Genomic DNA, 23796 nt, shown 5'->3' with positions numbered 1-23796 from the left:
TCCTCAGGGAGGTTAAAGGTCAGGCTCAGCTGCTGACTGCCCTGCCTGGAGCTGATTAGGATCAGCATCCTGCTTAAGGACACTTCGGGAAGACAGATGCAGCCTGTCACAGTCGTCCAGTTGAAGGACGTTTTGTTTAATCAGGAACAGCACATGCTGCTGTAAGCCATGCTCAAACTGTCACACATGGTCATGAGCTCCAGATAACGGCCGAATGACTAAGATTGCAGATAGAAACAGCCACAATGAATTTTCTTAGTAGGGAAGCTGGTATGGTTGGGTGATATGTGAGCATTTTCTAAATGGCCATGTCCAACTGATAACAATTATCATGCGTTTACAGTTTAAGGTGTGCATGGGCAACTGGATTTAAAATTTACCTGTTTACAGATTTAAATTATCAAGGTGGCAAACCTCCATCCATCCATTCACCCATCCAATTAACAGCTGGTCCATTTCAATCAACCCCAAAAGACAACCAGTGTTGGACTCCATAATTGTCCAGTGAACCAACCTTAGTAGCTTACAGCCTCCATATAAACTGAGTGAGGAGCTTGAGCATCATCAGGGAGCTTGGAGTACAAAAGCATCCAGTTCAGGTGGTTAAGCAGTCCAATCAAGACATCACCTGGGAGCCTTACCTTGGAGACTTTCTGGTCACGCCCAACTGGAGACCTTGCAGATCACAACTCGTTGGAGGACTTCTATTTCAAAGGAGGAATAAAAGTGAACATATAAAGATTGACTAAATGTTTCCCCCACAAATGGAGCTAAAGTTGTTTCAATAATGGCAACTAAACCTGGGTGTGACATGCAAATTCTGTGTCAGAATTCATCTGTTGAGAACTGAGAACACAGAAATAACGTGTTGGTGCATGGGGTTATCGAGTTCATAGTCGCGTGCGTGCAGCTGTGGCCATAGATCCCAACTGTAGCCAGAGTCATGAACTCTTCAGATAACTTCACAAGAAGTGATTTCTGTAATTTGATTTCGCGTGTGAAGTGATTTCGCGTGTGTGTGTGTTGTTGTTGTTGACCTCTTGGCTGCTTTCCGAGTTAATCTATCCGTGGATGTGATCAGATTACTGTGGATTATACTGACTGAGGTTCTACCAAGACTGCATGACACACTCACATACACACTTGCAGACTTTCAGATGAGCGCACGATAACCAAACTGACACAGTAATGCATGTAAGCTCTGAGAACCCCACATAATAAATATGAGCTGACACTTGTTAAGACACACATGCACAGTTGGCCTGATCTGACGGAGGCTTAAAGTCCATCCCACTATTAGAAAAGCAGGTGTGATGGCTCTGGTGTGCACAGGTAGATGCTTCAGTCTGCAGGTAACAAAAAGTTTATAAAGTCATATTGTTTCTTGAAGTTGGTGTCTGGCTATATTTTGATGTTAAAATGTGAGAGGACGGCATGTTTGAGTTGATTGACACCCTGTGGTTATTTAGAAGCAGCGCTCGCGATTCCCTTCACACCAAAGAAAAGAAACTGCTGTTTTCGAACATGATATTGGTTTTGACAGTCTCAGTGTGTGTTCATTATATTGCCGACTTCAGTGCTTTGACATACAGCGTGTTCTCGTCACGTTGTGAAAATGCTGCTCACATCCCGCCAGGTGTCATTTCCTCGCCGCCCCATCCAGCTGCCTGTCTCTCTGTGTTAAAGCCTGACATAAAAAAATTAAAATTAAAGAAAAAACCCACACACACACTGACTTTTCTCAATCAATATGTTTTCTACATTGCTCAGTGTGTGGTAAGATGCTTAATCCTGCTCTTTATAAACCACCAGCGAAGTACAGAGATAAACGCACGCTGTTTGGTGGCTTAAAGCAAAAAGAACAAACCAATCACCGCAAAAGAAAAACAGAAAAACCAAACAAAAATGGGTTAAACCTCTTAGACACTTAAAGACATGTTAGCAGCAGCTCTGTGAAGAACAACAAAGGACAGTATGACAAGCAGAAGGTGTTTTAAACATAAATGTAACATTATCCCGTCTCAGGAGACAGGAGTGTCGTGGATAGATATAGAGCTGGACACAAGCTGGCTTTACACCATGACTCATTCCTTTGTGTGTGTGTCTGTGTGTGTGTGTGTTTGCTTGTGTGTATAAAGTCCCTTTTTTGACTCTGTGTCATGACCATCTGTCCGATGGCAGAATAAGCAAACGGCTGCCCAAGTGACGCGATGCAAAACAGAAAAATGAAGTGAGAGACACACACAAAGAAAGTGAAAGACAGACAGGAAGAGAGCTGCTCACAGGCCGGGACCAAAGAGCGAGAAATGAAAAATAGAAATCCACTTATAAGGTTTGTTGTTATCTTCTCATGAGCTAGATGACAAGATTAATATCTTTCTCACATCCGTCCAGTAAATGTGTATCTACAGCCAGGACTCACTTAGCTTAGATTAACAACCGGAAAATTGATCCCGGCCAAGAAAGGGTCTGGCTCTTGAAGCCACTTGAACATTGTTTTAAAATTCTAGTGGAGATCATCTGAACTTTTGAGGAAATGAGGAAGATTCTGCACACAAACAATATTTCCATTTGATGAAACATTGCAGCCATGACAGAGTGTGAGCTGTAATCATAGCCTGTATATAAAAAGTGGATGTAGCCACTGTGATGTCACCTTGGATGTCAGATTTGGATTCTTATTGTTGGTATTATTTATTGTTGATTAGCAATAGACTCTACTAATAAAATAATAGAATTTCACTCATCAGAACTGAAGCACAGAAGTCTTGGACTGGTTCGTCCCCTGCTGCAGGCTGTCTTATTTGTCCGATACTTGCATGAAAAAGGAGATGCCAACAGGACAAACGTAGTCGACAGGTCCTGTTCAGTGACTGCAGGTAGCAGAGGTGAGGACAAGGAGACAGTTACCGGACCAGCTGCCTGTGTCAGCACATCTCTCAAAGCAGCACCTAATTTTAGGCCTGGCCTGGCACTTTTCCTGATCTTATTGACCCCTCGAACTGCTACAAGCTGACAGACTACAAGCCACATTTACCCACAGACCCACATAACACTTCATCTGATTAAAATCCACGGCCAGTTTATACAGATCAGCCATTACATTTTAACCACCTGCCAAATGTTGTGTTGGTCCCCCCTTTTCCTCCCAAACACCTCTGACCCAATGACGCATGAATTCCACTAGACCCCTGAAGGTGTGCTTTGGTATCTGCCACCAAGATGTCACCAACCGATTCTGTAAGCTCATCAGTTGTTAGGTGGGAGCTCCATGGATCGGAATTGTTTGTCTAACACATCCCACAGATGCTCGATTGGATTGAAATCTAGAGGATTTGAAGCCCAGGTCAGCACCTCAAACTTAATACTCTGCAGCTTTGCAGTCCCACATGCAACAAACTATGATGCACGGTTTATTCTGACACTTTCAATCAGAATATGCATTAACCTGTTTGGCTGTTTAAGCTACAGTAGCTCATCTGTTGGATCGGACTACGTGGGTCAGCCTTGTGCATCAATCACGTGCATCAATGAGCCTTGGCTGCTCATGACCAGGTTCACTGCTGTTCACCTTCCTTGGAACACTTTTGTTAGATACTAACCATAAAGACCAGGAATACTCCACAAGAGCCGCAGTTTTGGAGATGCTCTGACCCAGTCGTCTAGCCAGCACAGTTTGTCAGACTCGCTTGAATGGATTGTGAAAGCAATCCAGTGAAGGTACAGGATGGTTCTAGCCAGGGTTCACATGAGGAGTCTTCATGCTGTGAGGCATCAGTTTTAAACATTGTAGTGAGCCTTAACAAAATCCAAATGTGTTGTTGGGACAGAAAAGAAAATCACCCCAGTACAGTTGTTATGAAGGGGAAATTAGCTTTTGGAGCCTGCCTCGTGAAGCTATTAGAGGAACTGGAGTTCTTAGCACTTTGTGTTGGCTTTATTTTTTAGCCCCAGAGGTTGCAGCTTAGTTTGATGCTGTGGAAAAATCATTGAGATTCAATTAACAGTCAGAACAAACCACATGAACCCGACATCAAGGGGTTAACAGTTGCTCAACATCGTGCCTTTCTCTGTTTCCAAAAGCCCACAGTGCATCACTGAGGTTGATTTTATTTCTCTTTAAGTGGACATCATTCTAATCAGTCATTTTTTTGTGCTTTGAGGAGAGCCAAAGAGGGGCTGAGGCCACTTTCACTAAGAGGTTTTCAAGCCGTTCATATGATGTGAGCTATAAAAATAGCTCGTCAACATCTGCTCCCTACTTACTTATTTAAATCATGTCTCAATCAGCGATTTGTCATATTTATAGTAACCATTTGTTGATAAATCACATGCCTGGCTCCTTACAGCACTGCATTGTTCTCATTATCTCCTAACGTTTTCTATCTTGGTATGATCTGTGATGGAGAGTACTTCCCATAAGTCAGAGAGAAGTTTACACGGGAAGCACGTAGCTCAAATGTACCAGGGATTTATTTTCCCCCAACTTTATCTCCAATTACCTTTTCTCTGGTTGACTCCTCTTTCATCTTCCAGCTATTATTTTAAGAGTATTTCTTGCCTTTTTGCTCACCTCCATCTCCAACTGTCTTCTTTGTTTAAAAAAAACAAACAAACAAACAAACGAATCCTTTTGGGGACAAAGAAAGAGAGAGCGAGATTGAGTTTGTTCAGACCTGCTGGGTATGTTGTGAGATGGCTAAAGAGGTTGCAAGGTCACAGATTTGGAGCGAGAAGATATCCGTGTGGAACAAGGAACCGCCTTCATTATTCAAATAAGCCAAGCTACACTCCTGATAGATCAGGGATGTTGGACTCCTTTTACATCGTAGGCCACATACAGCCCACCTCGACCGTAAGTGGGCCAGACCGGCGAAACTTCCTGTTGTGTCAGTGTAAAGACATTTCCACAGTGAATCGCTGAAAAAAGAAGAGATGTAACTAAAAACCGTTGGCCTCGTTGTGGAGTCTGTCCCTGTGTGGGTTCAATCTCGGTACCCTCTTCCCCTCTTTAGGTCAAAAAACATGCATTTTAGGTTAACTGGCACTTCTAAATCATTAAATTGAATGGTTGTCTCTCTCTCTCTCTGTAAGCCCTGTCCAGGGTGTTCACCTCATGACAGCTGTGATAGACTCCGCCCCCTATGACCCAGAGTTGGATAAGCAGAAGAAAATAGATGTCCTCAGTTTTAGTCTTTTTCACTTTCCTCAGGTTCGTCAGCACAGCAGCCAATCGGAGGCTTTGGTGTATATGTTGTATGTGACTAAGATCTTTTGTAATACCCCGCTACCCCACAGTATAGTAATAAAAGACTAACATAGAAACTCATAAAACCTAAACCTACATTTCCAGATACTAAAAGCTAAACTGAAGCAAGCGAATGGAGTTAAATTGAACTGAAACAAAAATCTTGAGATGAATTAAAAATGGAAACTAATGAAGAAAAAAATTGGAACTAATCACTCTAACAGACTCAGTATTATCAGCACCTGTACTTTTCCTGCTGTAGCAAAGAAACGTGTAAAAATGTCTCTAGTGCACGACATAGTGTTTAATGGTGTACTGTACAATGGCCTTCTGCTTTACTGATGCGATTAAATATCAGTAGAATCTACGGGGTGTAGGTCACTTTACCTCCACAAATTGTAAGGGCTAGGAGAAGTGTTTATTAAAAATGAGGACTTCATTTAGAAGTTTTCTTTTCTTTTTTTCATTTCATGATATATAAAGTCCTCTGGTAAGGTTTATATCAGCTGTGTTAGGTTAGATCCCCTGGTTATCCAGTGTCTTTGTGCACTGGCCTAGGTCTGCTTTGCACATTTGATGTTGTGCATGATGCTGCTGCACATAAGCACAGATGCTTTAGATGGAGGTCTTTTCACAGCAGCGTTTCAGCATGTAACTGCTTCTGTAGTGGGTCTGCGCGGTGGACTGGGAGGCATCCAGACGTATAAAGAAACAGATGACAGTTTCCTGGTGGGGGTGGGTGTGCTGGGAGAGAGTGAAGATGTGATAGATGCCATCAAATTTGTCTTGACAGAGACAAAGAGACACCTTGGCTGATATGAATAATTGTCTTATAATCACGTTGAAGTGTTTGGTCGTACTTGAAAGACTTGTGCAAACACGAGTATGATCAGCGACTGCAAAGAATACAGATCATCAAAACTAATGAGAATTCAAGAAGGGGGTGTGTTCCTTTATAACAAGTATAATCTTAATTTGATCTCTTCTCAATCACTTATTATAATGAAAGGTGGCTTATTATTTGCTCATAATGCAGCCAGCATTTGAAGAGTTGATAGTAGAATGTCTGCAAGTTGTTTCCTTTTCAGAAAACTGCTTCACCAGGAAGAAGTCCTGCACCAATTTGTTGCTTTATTTTACCAGAAAATCAGCCCCCATGTTTTATTCTTACCCCTCAGAACCTGTCAGACTGTGTTTGCACAGGAAGTACACTGCCAGCTTTAGTCTTTATCCTACGCCGAACATTACTCTCTAACTGTGCGCACACTCATCTGTCCTGAGCACTTATAGAAATTGATTTTATGTAGGATTTTTTTATATATAGTTGTTGCAGGTAGTGGACGGTCTAATCTTATTGCAGTCACTGAGAAAAGGTTGTGGTTTCAGAACAGACTGAGACTCTGTCCACAGCAGATGATTTAAAAATTTGGCATACAGTTAAATGATGGGCAACAGTCACAGAAAACAACAGCAGTTGTTTTTGCTAATATTAATGCATAAAAAAGCTGTGAAAATCCCTATTAGCCCTTCTGTCAGAGGTAGAAATTAACAGCTGAGTACGGTCTGCGGTGGTTTGTGACATCACGTCGTTATTGCCTGTCCTGAAGGCATAAAGAAAACTGATCAATAACACATTTTGGAGAGGCTGAAGGTGAAATGCGGGCTACAGAGCAAATAAGAAAGCTGAATAATAGTATTTCTGAAGTCAAGGGCAGCAGCCTGGACCCAGAGTGAATGCTGCTAATTGTGTTCCCTGCCAGCGTATCGATCCGGTGGGTTTTAATTGTAACTTATGTGGACAAGAGGATGGATGGGTGGCTCGGTCATCTGTCCATTTGTACAAATGGTGTGGGCAAGACAATGACGGTGTTTCTCAGAAGGGCTCAGAAGATGACTTTACAAGGATAAAATGAATGAGTGAAATTATGGAATCATGAACAGAAGAGGAGGAAAGGAACAGCCAAATTAGTGAGTGAAATAACGAACGAGTCGACCTCTGAATCGCTGCCAGCATTGATTTTAAATGGCTAACGGAGAGAAACTGACAGGCTGCGGATGATCACGGGAGTGTGCGTATTTTAACTGATGATGAAACCGCTCTAAAGCACACGTTGACTGGATAATTTATTGATTTTTAAATGCTTTGACCGTTCAACATCTTTGACCAGTAGAGCCATGTTTGCTGGACATCCTGTTATCTAAATAGTGAATTTGATTTCATGAGGTTTCACTGAAAAAAGGAGCGCTCAAACTGGAGGTGCTTCTCAGGCTCCAGAAAAGTCTAAACGCTCGGTTTCAAACTGCTCTGTTTGATGTCAAAGGGAGGGAATATCCTTAATGTGCTCTCATGCGTACAGCTCTGCTCACACAGCCACCCACCTGCTGTTTAAACCTTTTTCTGAAGGAAAGCCAATCAGATCAAAGTTGGCTTATAAAGATAGAAGAGCTAAAATGTCCATCAAGGTCCAGTAGAAGATAAATGGGGATCATTTACGAGCTGGGACTCACGCAGAGCTACTCTAGCGGTGTCCAAGACTTGAACTAGTGAAGCTAAAATGAGCTCTTTCCATTCTGCATGTTACGTTGCATTGTGAGGTCCTATTTTGTCTTTCCTTGCACATTTCTCTCTGTAATCTTCACAGCGCTTCCAAATACAAACAAATCAGATGTTCATACATTCAACTCACTTCTGTTTGCCTTGCTTCAGGTTTGTTTGCTGTTTGTACCCAAGCTCACAGTGTGAGAACTGTGACTAACCGCCTTTCTTAATGTTTTCAGGATGACTGGGTGTCCAGGGACTTGTCCGGTAGGACCAAAGGTCACAACTCTGACGACAAAGCCCACGGCCCGGAGACACTGCCACCAGGTAGGAAACGTCCCCACAAATCATATATCACAACCTCTCTGGCCCAGTTACACGGCTAAATGGGGACATTCAGAGAGCAAACCTCTGAGGTGCTACAACTTCAATAGAGTCAATGCAACAGGCTGAGAAACATCTGTTTTTATTCCAGATGCTGTTTCTCCTTGTTAAAACCACACACCATATATCAGTTTTGGATGTAGCCACTGTGGCCTCAGCTATTGGGGGGTGGAGTCCTGCTTTCAGTATATTGTTGTTTTTGTTTTTTAAACCACACATCACAGGAGGAGGAGTGGATCTGACTGTAAAAACTGTGGATGCTCACTCTTATACAGTAGTGACTTGTAAATTAGTGGAGCCAAAAGCAAGCTGTGGCTTACTGTCTGTATTTACTTAAAATGAGGCCATAATTTAAAAAAAATCATACATAATTAAGGTTTGATATGAGCAATTGAGATGACATACTTGTTAATAAAGTGTTTGCAAGGGTAATAAATCATGCAAGAAGTAGACTTCTTCTTATCTTTGCAAGCACACATTGTCAGAAAAAAAAATCACATTTACTTAACTTGTCAGGCTTGGCAGCTTTTATATACAGTTTATTGCTCACAATGCATCTTGACAGCCATTGGTTGTGTTGTCCTAATAACGCTTAATTTGTCCTGTGCAGACATGGGAATGGAGCTTCAGAGCTCTGGTAAGCTGTCTTCTTCTTAACTTCTTAAACTTGTAGCTAACGTAGTGGTACATTTGCAGTAGTGCTCCCGAGACCTGCTGTCCTGTAAAAGTAGTGTAGTAGTTCCCTTTAACTGGCAGGAACGATTCATGTCTGAGGCACACGTGTGTCAAATTTATCTTTTATTCTTGATCCTTCAGGATCTGTGGAGTTCGCTTTCTCATTGCTTGCAGTTGTGACTGAACTCTAGGAAAAGGCACGACACAAATGCATACCAGCTGCAGAGCATGTGCACTGCAGTCACTGTAAACCACATTCATGTATCCAGAGAGTATTCCGCATCATGTTCCCACAACCGAAACCATTTCCTTTTTCAAAACGCGGTAACACAGCAGCATAGTTTGTTTTATTACCAGTAGAACATGAACATCCTTAACCTTATCGTGTTTGAATAACCACAGCGAGGGAACCCAATGAAATACGCACATCTGTATGATCCCAACTTAAAAACAGGTTGGAGCCGATTGCCTGTCCAAAATAATCCAGGCAGCCAATTTCGATCTTCCCACAAACCAACTATGCGTCTCCACCCAAACTCTGAGAGACATTGTTTCAGTGTCCAGCAGCCAAGAGGAGAGCAGGAGGAGAATCTGATTTCTCATTCAGCACCCATCGTCAGGCTGACTCAAAGCAGCAGAAGCAGCCAACGCCCCTCCTTCACAGGCCCGTGACCTGCGAACGCTGAACACACACTCTCTTATCTGAGCCAGCAATGCTATCCAATTTGAATGTTGAAGTGAGGGCATTTCAATTTCAGGGTGACATTACACTCAGCAATGACAGCGTATCACAACATCACCCAGAGCACACAAGGACACTTAAGAAGAGCAGAAAGAAAACAGAAGGAAAGTGTTGAGAAAGCAAGAGAACAAGGAGATGGAGCCTAAGAGATACGTGGAAGAGTAAAAGATTTACTAATAAAAACAGAGTAAATAAGTAAGTCTTTGGGTTCGTCAAAGATGGGTGCTGGTTATGTTTTGTTTTCTATCTAATCCTACTCAGACAGTCATTATAAAGTAAAAAGGTGAGGCGATACCTCAGATCTTCATTTTTAAAAAAAATTAAAGCATAAAATGTACTAAACGGTGTCACTCTGAGTATGTTAGAAATGTTTCATTGTTGCACTGACGCCTTGTTATTTTTCATGGTTGTTTTTAAGCGTTTTGTTATCGTTTTACCGTTTGAGCATGCCAAAAATATGTTTTATTCAAACAAGGGGAAAAATGACTAAGATGGGGAGGGAGCAACAGCATGCTCCTTCCATTCAACACATCCAAATCCTCTGAAACAAGAAGAAAAATTTTTTTTCAGAGAAGTCAAAACAAGCCTGCACTGGCCCTCTTCCAGATCCGAATCCTTTACAAAGTGAAGAAAAAACTCCTCAAAGCTCTCAGTATGTGTTATTCTTTCTAGTGAACGTTTGGCATCATTTGTCTTGTCTGGTACTAAACATTTATTTGCGCTCGCCGGCTACTTCGTCAGTACCAGGCTGATCCCTCTTTGCCTTCAGAACTCCCTTAATTCCTCATAGCTTCGATTCGCCAAAGTGCTGGGAAATATTGCTGTATTCAAGTCTGCCACCAACAACCATCCCACATTCAGACTCACAGTGGGGTATATAATTATTTCATCCCCTGCTGAATTTGTAAGTTTGCTCACTTCCAGGGAAATGAACAATCTCTATTTTTTTTTAAAAAATTGAAACAGATTTAAAAAACAAAATACCAGGAAAAAAACGCATTACACAAGTTAAAGTATTTAAACTAGTACACCTGTCTACAAAATCAGTTTCTTTCAGTCCAACTTCTCCACCACCATGTGTGAGACTAAAGAGCTGTCAGATGATGTCGAGGGACAGGACTGTAGACGTGAATGAGGCTGGAACAGGCTACAACGTTATCAGTAAGAAGTTCAGTTAGAAGGTGACACCTGTTTGTGTGATTAGCCAGATATGTGATGCGGGGTGGGGGTTCAATTCTTTGTGAGCAAACTTACAAATTCAGCAGGGGATCAAATAATTATTTCCCCAATCACCTTGACCATGTCAACATGCCTAAATTCATTGAACTGCAGCCATGTGATTTGCTGATTAGGTGGGCCTAATAAAGTGGCTGCTGAGTGTAGTTATTTAAAATGATGCTTTTATAGATTTTTGGCTAGAACTTTAGCTGACGCCACTTTGTTTACTTTTCATATTTATGTTCTTGTGGATGCAAAGGAGTCGAAGCGGCTCAGAGTCCAGTGGAATTTCTTTCTGAACAAATTTTCTCACGCGTCACCTCGACCTCTTCCCAAAACGTTTTAGTCTTTGTGCCAGTGAAACAACAGAGTTGTTTCAGTCTGTGTGTTTAGCGCATATTTCTGTTATTATAGTGATTTAACTTGTCACAAGCTTTAGCCAACTGTGGTGTGTTAATCTCAGTCCCTGCAAGTGGAGCGATCCAATTCTCTGCTGCGATTTTAGTTTCTAAATCTGCTGAAAACGCGTTATAAAAATTCAGATTTGACGCCCTTCCATTTATCTACTTCTTTCTAGCTATTTGCTGAATAAGACGCAGACAGTGGCAGTGTTGGTCAGAGTATTCATTTATTTATAGATGAAGTGCCATAGTGAGTCTTGATAAATGACTCTATGTGGGCGCATTTTCAGCAGTCGCAGTCCTATGAATCTACGGAGTGTTTTGTAGCACATGGGGAAGCAGTCTTTTCCCCACTTAAGCCTAAAATAGTAACACAGCTTCAGTAACGCCAAACTCAATAACTTGGGAATCTTTTAGCTTTTGCATATTAATCAACATCCTTCTCAGTGACTACAGTGACTAAGTGGCAGGTTCGTGAATGCATCACTTGGTGCACGGGAGCAGTGGCACAGATTGGTGCTGGAGTTCAGGCAGTGGGATCAGGATGCATCTCAATTGAAACGCATCCATTAAATACACGTCGAGCACTGGTGCCCTCTGAGCTGTCTGCTAGGCAGTGAGGGCTCATGGTTCAGCACAGACTGGGGGAATGACACTGAGCTTGAATCCTTTTTGGCAGTTAGCATCACTTAGAAACGTGATGAGGGATTTCTACAAAATGCGGCAACAAACAAAAACAACAACCAGTCAGCCGCTGTGGGCTGAAACAGTTCAGCGACCGAGAGTCGGAGTGAGAGTGAAAGCTGTTCAAACAGCTATAATTTCAGCCAGCTGATCGCATCATTGACCAGTACTGCATGACAGAGGCTGAGCGCACATAGATGTACCTGCCGAAGAGGCCTCGCGGTATCGCGAACACAGCAGAAAAACGGGGCAAACCCGGAGAGAGCGGAGCGTTAATCCGCTGAAGGAAGCGGAGTAATCAACCCCGGGTTTAACATTCATTTCACCACATCGCTTACTCGCTGCCACTAAACACAGATATCAGCAAGGACATCACACACTCTGACGCACGCGTCTCCGAGGCACCGTTACACAGTCGCGAGCGGATCATAGTCGCGAGTTTCGGTTAATTGACACGCGAACCACGTTCACGTGCTGCCACAGGAGACGCGCGCAGACGCACACGCGCTCTTCAACTTCTCTGCCATGCACGCGCTCATCTATGCTGGGAGATGGCGTAATCTCTCACTGCCACAGCTGCACCCAGCTAATTAGTTGCGTTATTATTGGTGTCTGCGTCTCAATAGTCGGAGATAAACTGTGAAACTAAACGTGACGGCTTTCTCTGTTTATTCTGCAGCGTTTCAGTATTTTGGTCAAACTGACACGACACAAAACACTAAAAATATATTTTTATTTATACTGATCTTATAAATCATGTTTCTAAACTGCAACAAATTAACAAGTGCTCCCTCCCTGACTGTCTGCGGTGCATATTAAATGTTCTTTTGTGTTTCCTGGCTTTACCAAAGTAGTCTCGCCCTGTCGGCTGAGTTGTCTCCCGCGTATTTTCGCATACAGGCGGCATAAATTTCATGTCAGCTTTCCTCAGTGCCATGTCGCTGCCTCGTCAAGCAGCAGCTTGAAGCAGCCAGGTTTCCTCGCTGTCAGTCGTGAAGGATTCTTGCATCAGCCAGGCTGCCTCCTACATTTCATATTCCCACTGATCTGTAATCCCATTCATTCGTCAGACGCATTTGCAGCCTTTGTTGAAGGTTTTAATATCGCGTTTGGTGGTGGCTTTTATTTTTGGATGTGCTGTATTTATTTAACGTGATTTCCCAGAAATTCACATGAGAAAATATTTCGTATTAAAACCTAGGTTCACCAGTTTTTTACCACCAGTGTTTTTAATATTTTTGGAGTGCATTTGAATATTTAATATACCACTTTTGTGGGTTTATAGCATCATATTATAGACGGCGCTTTTACAAAAAGATCTGAGGTTAGAATCATAAAGCAAACCTGATTTAAATTTACCCAGTTTTACCTTTTGAATGTTGTCTTCTCACGCACACACCTGCGCTCCTTTTAGGGTTGCTATCTTTAGGCTGCACCCTGGCAATACAAACATCAACTTCTCTTTCAAAATGACCCAAATGTCCTGTGAAGAAGCGCTGCTTGTGATGAGAGCTGTGTCTCTGGCTATGACCGAGAGATCAAAGAGTAGTTTTCAGCTGAAGTAGGAGCGTGGACAGTCACAGTGGCTTTTGCGCCAGACTGTCAACACAAAGTTCTGCTGTAATGTCCCGAGGCACATGAAGTGAAAACATTTGAGAGAAACAATCTGACCCGTGCTGCATGCTGCTTTTTGGCCACATCAAACCCAAAATCAAGTCACTGCTGGTGCACAAAAAGGTGACCTTGAAGGAAATGGCACCTTCAAATGAATGAGCCTGGTCAAGTGGTCACAGAACTGACTGGGAAGCAGTGTGTGCCGCGCATCTATTGTGGATATCTCTGGTTGGAGATGTGCCTAATGTGTGTGTGTGTTTGTGTGTGTGTGTCCATCCAGGTAAGGTGCGCTGGCAGGATTTTGACCAGGATCTGTATGTTGGAGCCACGGTGGTCCGGCCAGGTCAAGACCCCTACGCCAGAAACAAGTTCAACCAGGTGGAAAGTGACAAACTCCGAATGGACAGAGCTGTACCAGACACGAGACATGATCAGTACGTACCTGTGTCACTGCACACACACACACAGCTAATATGTGAAACACAATGACATCCCTCTTAACTTCTGCTTTTTCATGGGTGATCGAAAGGGTTTTTTTTTTTTGCGAATACATGCTGTCTTATCACATTCGTTGATTTGACTAATTGATCCCAGACTGGATAAGATCTCTCAGGAACTCTCGCTATTGTGGTTACAGTGGAAACCAGGAAGTAGCAGTGGAGCAGACACTGTCTGCCTTAGTGCTAAAATAAACCCACAGGCTGTAAAAGCTGCGTATTGTTCTGCTTGTTGTAACGGACAGAACAAAATCATAAAATGACTTCGTTTGGATTCTTTTATTAGAAGAATATTAGGTTTTAGTCAGCTCAACAGGCCTTTTTGGCAGTGAAAAGTCCATTAGCGTTGTATAAGTCTGGTTGCATGTCCTAACTTCTGGTGCTACCCTTTTGTTAATAAAGACCAAATCGCTGGATTGTGTGAAAAAATGTCAGCAGAAAGGCCTTACACCTAGAGAACAGGCACCGCTGAAGTGTTGAAATATTAAAGAGCAAGTTTTTACTTTTTCTAATACAGCAGCAGAAAAAGGGATTTATATATGTAGTATCCAAAATATTTGGAACACCATTTCCTGGACTTGTAGAGACTTCTTTATCTTGGATATATCTCACATGGACTAAGCAATACTAACAAATAACTTCTTAAGAAGCAAGCATAAACAAAACGTCATGATGAAAGTTTAAGTCCTCTATATTTGGTATGATATAGGGTTTAAATGATTAATACAAACATTCCATATCACGTGTTTAAACTAAGATATTTATTAATGCATATTCTCGTTCAATTTGTTCCCTTTAAACACATTTCAGTGAAGTTGTGACAGGGTGCAGCGTCATCTTGTCTTTAAACACCACTGTAAGCATGTAAGAACTGAGGAACAGTTTTGGTTTCTTATGGTTTTTAAATTTCATGATGCACCAAATACTTTGAGCGAGTGAAAAACCGAGACTACGGGCTTTATCACGTGAACACTTACAGTGGAGCTGTGCCGCTGCAGTACGCGCAGGTTGTGGTTTACCATGGTCTTGCTGAAACGAGCAAGTCAGCCCAGAAAATCTCCATGACCACAGACGTTGCTCCAAAACAAGTCCTTTTTTCCATATCGTACAGAAAATAGCCTCCAGTTTTCCTCTCCGCCTCAGTTGCTCCTCCGATCGCTGTTTTATTTCTTTGCAAAGGGAGAGTTTAAAGTTGTTTTTATTAATGCAGAGAGAAACTGCATTCAGTGATGCTGATTCTTGCTCGAGTCCCCGAGGCCGTGCAGATATTTCCACTACAGAATTGCTTGTTTTCATCCAGTGCTCCCTGAAGCCATGAAAGTCATAGGCATGACAAGTACCAAGCTTTTATTTTGCTCCATAGATAATTGCAATCGTGCATAAGTTCTTCAAATTCTCTGTGGTTTTATTTTTCATAATCTTATAGAATTTTAAAGACCCCTCCATACTTTGCTTGTGAAATACCTTGAAATATGTTGATATTAGACTTTTTTGATGTTATTTATATAAAAAGAACATGATTCCAAACATGTTACTGACCTACTCCATAATAGTCTAAATGATTAGTCCAGCTGCCATAGTTAAAGTAGTCACCTGGCCTTACTTATATGTTGGTCAAAAGTAGACAGTTGGAGCCATTAGCCTACTAAAAAGAGCAAGGATGTGTCTCCTATTGATCTGGTATCAATGTCTTTGTAATTTGTGAGCGTGCTGCAGCAATCATTGTGAAACATTTCCAGGAGGAAAAAATAGCCCAGTTGTTTTTGTTTCAGCAAAAGCACCTAGTTGTTTTCAACGCAGGATCAAAATGACTTGAATCTCTGATGCTTTTTCCCCCCAGTAGAAATGAACACGAATACAGCAACTATGCAAGTGTGACAGCCAATACTAATGGCACACCTTCACACGTGATCTTGTAAAACGTATCTGTTCTGGGTTTTTACCTCCAGGTTTGACAGAGTGGCTGTAGTTAAGTGACAGATGGAATAGAAAGTTTTCTTCATGCCCTTATCGGCTCCCTCCTCCTCCTCCTTCTCCTCTCTGTCTTGTCACTCTCCTCTCATGTAGTGCCCTATCACTCATGTTCCTTACTTTAAATTCGGTGCAGGATTTGTCTTTTTGGGTATGCTCGCACACACAAATACACGCATACACAGGCACACCCGTCATCTCATGGGATTTTTGCCTCACGGTATGATAAACCCAGTGTCAATCCCAGCTGCAGCAGAGCATTACTCCATGAGAGTGTGTGTCATTGCATCCTCTGTGTGTGTGTCAGTGTCACTATGTGCGCCATCGTATTTATTGTGTTCAAAATCGCTTTACTGACCAGTTCCAGCTCACAGCTTGGCTCACACATTCGGTGACGTGATTGTTTGTGTGTGTGGGCGTGTTTGTCTACGCATGTAAGCATTCATACTTTAACCATTTTTTTCTCTTTTTTTCCCTAATTTTTATGTCTTTGGGGGGTTTTGTCTTGTTTTTGTGCAGTTGCAGACATAAGCAGTGGAAGTCAGACCTGCCGGCCTCGAGCGTTGTCATCACCTTCCACAATGAGGCTCGCTCTGCTCTGCTGCGGACTGTGGTCAGGTAGGCGTGTATACTGAGCTTTGTGTACTTTCAAATTCTGAGGCAGATGTGCTGTATTTTTATATGATCTCACTCTGTTTAGTGTCCTGAAGAAAAGTCCACCTCACTTGGTCAAAGAGATCATTCTGGTTGATGACTACAGTGATAATCGTGAGTTGTGTGAACACACGCAAACAAAGCTAGCATCATCAGTGTGAAAATACAAATAAACATCACTGCTCTGTGTGTGTCTGTGTGTGTTCCAGCTGAGGATGGAGCGCTGCTGGGGAAGATTGAGAAAGTACGCGTGTTGAGAAATGACCGCAGAGAAGGTACTTTAGAAGAAGAAGGTTTTATCATAACTTTTATGCCCGAAAGAAATCTCAGTGCTGCTGCACACCATGTGGGATGAAAGTGTTCAGTCTGGCAGCAGGACTGTTGTTTTTAATCACACTTCTTTTCTTAACTTCCCTCAGGCTTGATGCGATCAAGAGTTCGTGGTGCAGATGCTGCCACAGCACCAGTCCTCACCTTCCTGGACTCTCACTGTGAATGTAATGACCACTGGCTAGAGCCGCTGCTTGAAAGAGTGGCTGAGGTACGCGCGCACACAGCGTACAACTTCGTATCTTAATATCATTATAATACATTTGAGCACATATCCCAGTGAACAAACAAGTGAAAAACAATAGTTAAGATACAAATTAGATGGGGGGAGGTTTCCTCTTAAAGACTGGCATTGAATTTTCAGTTTTATCAGTCAGGGCACGCTCTGAAGAAGATCTCGCCAGACAGTGAAATTGTTGCACTTTGGCCATCTTTCTTCTAATACGACAGCTTGAAATGAAAAGTGCCCTTTTAACTGAGTTATGTTTGCATATAGCCTTGTTTTTGATTCTAATTGGTTTAAAATCTAAAGCAGAATAATAATAAAAAAGAAGCTACTTTCAACTAATCCCTTATTCTAAAGGGGTCACCATGGTGTGTTGCTCTACAAGTTTGTACACCTTGCCGACACAACCCAAAAGGGATTTGTTTCTCCTCCCGGGAAAGATACAAACTTTGTATCTTTTGCTTGTTGGGAGAATGTGTAAGCCACTACACTGTGGAGCCATTCCAAAGCAAAAGTGTGACATAAACAACTCATTCATAGTGAAAATGCCCAGAAAACCTGTTGAAATTTTAATTGGTTTCAGAGGGACAGAGTAAACCATTTAATAGACCAATAGAAGGAAACAAAGGCAGTCAGTTATGTCACTGTGCATTGATTGACACGTGTAAACACTACACTGGATTCAGCCCAATTTCTTGTGCACTGACCTGTTATCTTTAGTCAGAGTGGGGGAAAATATCGTAGATATGTAGTGGTTCGGTTCTTGGCTGCTCCGGTCTGCATGGCAAAGTATCACCGTGTAATTGTTAGACACTATTTAGTGTAGACAAAAATGCTTGTATGAATGTGTGTGAAAGGAGCATGTTGTTTAAAGTGCTTTGAGCGCTCAAATACAATCTATAATAATCAGTCCATATACCATTGATAAGTGAAAAACAGTTCACATGTTGTAATTGTGCTCATAAATGGTTTAAATGATGATACCATAGTTTGATCTAAAAAGAAAACGGCCAAAAAACTACAAAATGCTCATTTAAAAATAACAAAAACGCTGGAAACAAAATAAATCTTTTAGGGGGAAAGTTTCCGAACACTCACAGTCACTTTATTATTAGGTACTCGTCTTACCTACAACTCATTGAAAATATCCATTTAGCCAATCACATGGCAGCAGCTCAGTGGATTTAGGTTTGTAGATACAGTCAAGACAACCCGCTAACTTTCAACGTTGAATGTAGCGTGGTAGTTGATGCCAGGGGGAGTGGCCTAAGTATCTCATAAACTACTAATCTACTGGGATTTAACAACAGAGCCATCTCTAGGGTTTATAGGGAATGGCCCAAAACTACAGTAACTCAAATAACCGCTTGTAACAACCAAGATATGCAAAAAAGCATCTCTGAACAACACATTTGCCTTGAAGCAGATGGGCTACACCAAGCAAAAGACCGCACTGGGTGCCACTCCTGTCAGCTGAGAGCAGGAAACTGAGGCTACAGTTCAGACGGGCTCACTAAAATTGGAAAATAGAAGATTGGAAAAATGTTGCAACATTCAGATGTTGGAGTCAAAATCTGGTCAAAGGATGGATCCATTCTGCCTTGTATCAACAGTTTAGGCTGGTGGTAGTGTAATGGCAGAGTTTTGGACCTTTTACTACCAACTGAGCATTGTTTGGACACCATGGCTTGTCTAAGTATTGGTGCTGACCCCTTATGACCACAGTTCACAAGTTCTCAGTGGGCCTCAACAATCCCCAGATTTTTATTCAAATAGAGCAACTTTAGGATATATTGTGGATGATAGGTTTGTAGCTTGAACCTATTCGCTGGAACGTTGAAGGCAATATAATTACACAGCAAGCAAGACACGAAGTAGGCAAAGTTCTTCATGTTTCTCGTGCACAGGAGAGAACCGGACAAACGCCGTTCCTTCGCCTGACCCCAGTTGCTCTCGTCCGTTCTCCCGTAACACTGCTCTTTTATTGAGGTTACATGAATATGCATAGGTTCATTAACATATGACGTCTACATACACACAAAGAGTACCTTGCGTGTGTGTGTGTGTGTGTGTGTGTGTGTGTGTGTGTGTGGTCAGAGTGTGACCCCATAAATAACTTCCCTAAACCTGCTGGTCTGGAAATCCAACAGTTCATCAAACCAAAAGGCACTTAGACTAAGACAGATATAGCTACGTTAATCCTACCATAACACAATAAGACAAGGTACGACCTCTTCCCATACTCCCAGGATGTAGGTGTGCATTCCACACCAAGCCTTTGTAGCCTGCTAAAGATCACACATCCTATCACTACATAATTGATTATACACCTCTAAGCATATATGGTTAAATATTTCTAAGCATAAATGACAATCAACAATACAAAACCTAACAGTGGAGATTCCCATCATGGAAATGCAGTTGAAAAACTGTGATGCTGTCATGTCAGTGTGGAATAAAATCTTTGAGCAATGTCCAGCACCCTGTCGAATCTGTGCCACGAGAAATTAAAGCAGCTCTGGAGACAAAAGTGGATCCATTCCCAAAATAGCAAGGTTGACCTGATAATTTCCCTGACCAGTGTATCCCAGTAAAATACGCATAAAATTGATGCAATTCATGTTTTTTTCCATCTAATCCTTTACACGGAGGCTGGGGTTGGCTACAAAGCAGCACCTCTGAGCTTATAATCAGTCAGTGTCTTGTTAACATTCATGTGAGAAACAAGGAGCGCATGACTACATTTCATTCACACAGGAATGTTGGGCCTGTTTTCATTATAAAAGCCCATTATCACAGCTAAACCTGACAGTGTGAGACATGCAGATCTTGATGGGTGACAAGATCTTTTATCTTTTGGGGCTGGCAATTTGATTTTTATTTCCATTAAAGGAAAAACTTTATAAACGCAAACCGAGCTCTCTTACAGATACAGTCTGGTGATATTTAGAGCGAAGCCTTTTTTTAAAATAAAGACTTCAAAAAGGAGCTTCATGATTGACTGTAATCTTAATCTGAAATGGGACACTGTTGTTCTTTAAAAATGTATCTGAGTTGACTTAAAACAGTCTGATTCTGCATTTGATCCTCCCGAATGTGCTGTTTTGTTGTTCCCTCGTTAATAAATGCCTGGAGCCAAGTCTGAAACGCTGCGCTGTCAGAGTAATTCACTTTGTTTTTCTTTTGCTTTAGCTGCTTCTCTAAATAATGAATCCCACCATACACTGTGAAACCTTGTCTTATAAAAATGTCTCAGGCTCAAACAAATGAACTCCCCAATATCTGCAAGCTGTTTCTGTTTTCGTCATTCGGGCCGCTTGAGTAATCCTTTCTTCGAACTGCCGGGTGATGTGGCTCTGTGATTTTTAAAGCTTGGGTTTGTTTTGGTGTTGGTAGGAAATGGCTGATTAACGTTCAGTTTTACGTCATAAACGTGGCAGTAAACTAAATATAGAACATAAAATAAGCTTGCAGATGGGAATATTTACTTACGCTCTAAAATTTCGCAAACACAGTTAAGTGCTCTGAGTCCTTTGTAGTTCTGCATAATTTTGTCCTTTTTAATTAACTTGTAGTAAATATTTATTGATGATATTCCAAACCTGCATCCGTCCTTGAAGTGGCTTTGTTTAATTACTGTCTCCGTGTTTCCTTCTCAGGATAAGACACGAGTAGTTTCTCCCATCATTGATGTCATCAACATGGACAACTTTCAATATGTCGGCGCCTCTGCCGATCTGAAAGGAGGTAAAGTACAAAAAAGACACACTCGACTCCTGTGTAGTCTAGTCAGTCGAGCTTGACAGCGAGGCTTTGCATTTATTACGGTTTTAGAGGATTTGCTTTTTAATGCTTTTCATTTACAATGAATTGACGTTGTTATCTCAAAGCCGCATTAAGACCAGGTGTTTTGCCATCCAGTGCTGTAGCTCATAAACTGTTCTCTCCAGGTATTTCTCATACTTAAGGCGAGGCCTCCTGAGGAACATGGTATATTTCAAACTGTTTCTCACCAGGAAATGTTCACTGAACAGTGCCTCCTCTTCAAAGTATTGCAGATATTATCTTATTATCTCATGAGGCAGCACACATGATCCCCCACTTGTTCATCATAAATCTTTTAGACAGTTCCTTCTTTTATTCTGACATAGGCTGAATGGAACATCACGCCTACTTTGTACTGGAGAGCTGGTGGGTTAAAGACAGTTTAATGTCCAATCCAACTGATTTGGGCATGTGCCTTCTTGAGTATAACTCCAGTAGATGATATCCAGAAAGGACATTAATGAATTCAAGTTAATTAAATAATTGGTGTCATATATGTAATTTTACGCATTAAATATCCTTTTTTTGTCCACTGTGATGCTGATGGATATAGCTTACATACGGTGCAATGCACACTGGAAATGGAAGAACTACTCATAGCTTAAAAACCCCCCACTCTTTTTTATATTAATAATTAATTAACGACTTCACATAATAAAAAATTTAATGTTCTGAATGTGAAACTGCCGTGCAGTCGCATTCTTAATTTGGCTGGATTAGCAAGTGTTGGCACTTGCATTGCAACATTTCTCTTTTTTGTGTGGGTCTGTGAGGTATATTAATGTAAAAGCCAAAGTGGTGTACTGGCTGTGCTGATTGCAGTGTATTGTAGAACAGATACATGCCAGTTACACTAGTTTAACTCTCTCTGCTAACACTTAAACAGTTACAGCAGTTGCCTTTGAAGTCAGGCAACTGCTGATTTACCCAGTCATCTAATATGAACCTGCCAAATCCAATTATACAACCAGACTGCTACTTAATCCCAGCTAATGGTCGTAATTGTGCAGTGTTTTTTTGTCTGTGTGTTTATGTTGGCAGGCTTTGACTGGAATTTGGTGTTTAAATGGGACTACATGACTCTGGAGCAGAGACGAGCCAGACAAGGCAACCCGATCGCTCCTATAAAGTAAGACAAACACACTTTCAAAAGTTACAGGTTGTATCATATGCAACTAACAGAGTATTAATCTACTCAATTTTTACCAATGCCTTCTCAATTTTCTTGTTTCTTGTATTTTTTTGGTTTTTTTCTGCCCCTCCAGGACACCAATGATAGCAGGTGGCCTCTTTGTCATGGATAAAGAGTACTTTGAGCAGCTGGGAAAGTATGACATGATGATGGATGTATGGGGAGGGGAAAATCTCGGTGAGTGGTGCAATTTAGAAGCTCATGGTAGACTGAAGAAAGTGTCTAATGGATGTCGCAAGAATAGAAAGTCTTGATTAGTGAAAGAATCAAAAATTGCATAAAACACAGGTATTAAAAGTGGAAAGTCAAGTGAAGTCGCAGGCATGTCCTGGGTTTCCCGTTTTGTCTCCAGGCTTTTAAGGTTTTAATGAGTGTTTTGGAAAATACACTCATTCACTTTCTTTGAGCAGGTTTAATAGCACAGTCCTATATGTCCATTGAGTATAATGATGTTATATCATTATGAAATGATAAATGTATAAAATGTTATAAACTTTTAATACAGAGACTAGAGCAGTCTGTTTGCATTCAAGGGCATGTGCTGCATTGGTTTGAATCATATCAAACTAAATTTGTGCATTTAAATGTTTTTGTCTTCTTTACACATTAAAGTTAGCCACGGTGTTCCACAGGGTTCCGTGTTGGGGCCGGTCCTTTTTACCGTATACATGCTTCCCTTAGGTAATATTATTAGAACTGCCCTCCATACACTTTCATTTCTATGCAGATGACACCCAGCTATATTTCTCAATGAAACTCAGTGATGACAAATAAATTGAAGTCCCTTTTTCTTTTTCTTTTAAAGCTCAAGCCAAGCATTTTGCTGCTGTCATCTGATCATTCAGTAGCAACTTTAAATAACGAAATAACCTTGCATTAAAACATAGCCTGATTTATTTACTTTTTGTTTTTGTAATTTTATGTTTAAAAAGACTTGAAATTAGTAATTGAAGCCATAAACACATCAAGAACCGGTTTACTGAGTCTGCTGATTCTATGCATCCAACAGGCAGTCAATTTTTTTGCTGTTTTGTTGACGTTATGTTTGCACATCCTTATATGCCGGACAGTGATTTGGCTAAACAAACAATGGAGGATTTTGTGAGCTTTGGATAGAGCTGGGTTTGCTGTTTCCTGTTGTTTGTACTCTCAATGATAAGCTACGTGATTACTGGCTGCATCGTTATACTTGACATGTAACTGTGATAATTGTATCAAACCTCTGATCTCATTCTCTGCAGAAAACCTAATACATGTCTCTCCAAAATGTTGAACTATATCTTTAAGACTTAAATGAGCTTGCAACTGTAATCTCTTTCCCTCATAAATGCTGCACTTTTGGCTCAGAAAACCACAAATTCCTGCCCAGTTATAAAATCTCCACTCCCCTGTGAGATCTGGTGCTAAAGCAGCAACGTGGATTTGCCTCACACTGTGATCAACTCATGAGATCATCTGGGTGCCCATGCCAACAACGAGATAATAGAAAATCCTTCAGTAATTTGGTTGTCATATCTAGGTAAAAGATGTCTTCCTTAGTACAGTTGATCTTAGGAAATTACAGTGGCAGTGTAATAATGTTTAGAGTCAGTGCAG

At 41.4% G+C, this 23796-nt stretch overlaps 1 protein-coding gene across 4 annotated transcripts in view; it reads left to right on the top strand.

The window, feature by feature from the left end:
• The window catches only part of galnt2 (UDP-N-acetyl-alpha-D-galactosamine:polypeptide N-acetylgalactosaminyltransferase 2), a 68739-nt gene that overhangs the window by 31646 nt on the left and 13297 nt on the right, over positions 1 to 23796 (top strand). For 2 of the 4 annotated variants that reach the window (XM_086285265.1, XM_086285272.1), the window contains exons 2-11: positions 8027 to 8114; positions 8782 to 8808; positions 13786 to 13939; positions 16493 to 16591; positions 16674 to 16741; positions 16837 to 16902; positions 17047 to 17168; positions 20843 to 20930; positions 22050 to 22137; positions 22274 to 22377. In XM_086285265.1, coding sequence (XP_086141391.1) covers positions 8027 to 8114; positions 8782 to 8808; positions 13786 to 13939; positions 16493 to 16591; positions 16674 to 16741; positions 16837 to 16902; positions 17047 to 17168; positions 20843 to 20930; positions 22050 to 22137; positions 22274 to 22377 — 904 coding nt within the window. The remainder of the gene's footprint in view (positions 1 to 8026; positions 8115 to 8781; positions 8809 to 13785; positions 13940 to 16492; positions 16592 to 16673; positions 16742 to 16836; positions 16903 to 17046; positions 17169 to 20842; positions 20931 to 22049; positions 22138 to 22273; positions 22378 to 23796) is intronic. The other 2 variants (XM_086285277.1, XM_086285285.1) reach the window with 1 other exon arrangement.

Source organism: Aulonocara sp. 'chitande type north' Nkhata Bay, linkage group LG1 (assembly GCF_057382095.1).
Source record: "Aulonocara sp. 'chitande type north' Nkhata Bay isolate Kocher_YH1m ecotype deep benthic linkage group LG1, A_spYH_male_GT1.1, whole genome shotgun sequence".
Classification (NCBI taxonomy): Eukaryota; Metazoa; Chordata; class Actinopteri; order Cichliformes; family Cichlidae; genus Aulonocara; species Aulonocara sp. 'chitande type north' Nkhata Bay.
This window is presented reverse-complemented; position numbering and strand designations above follow the sequence as displayed.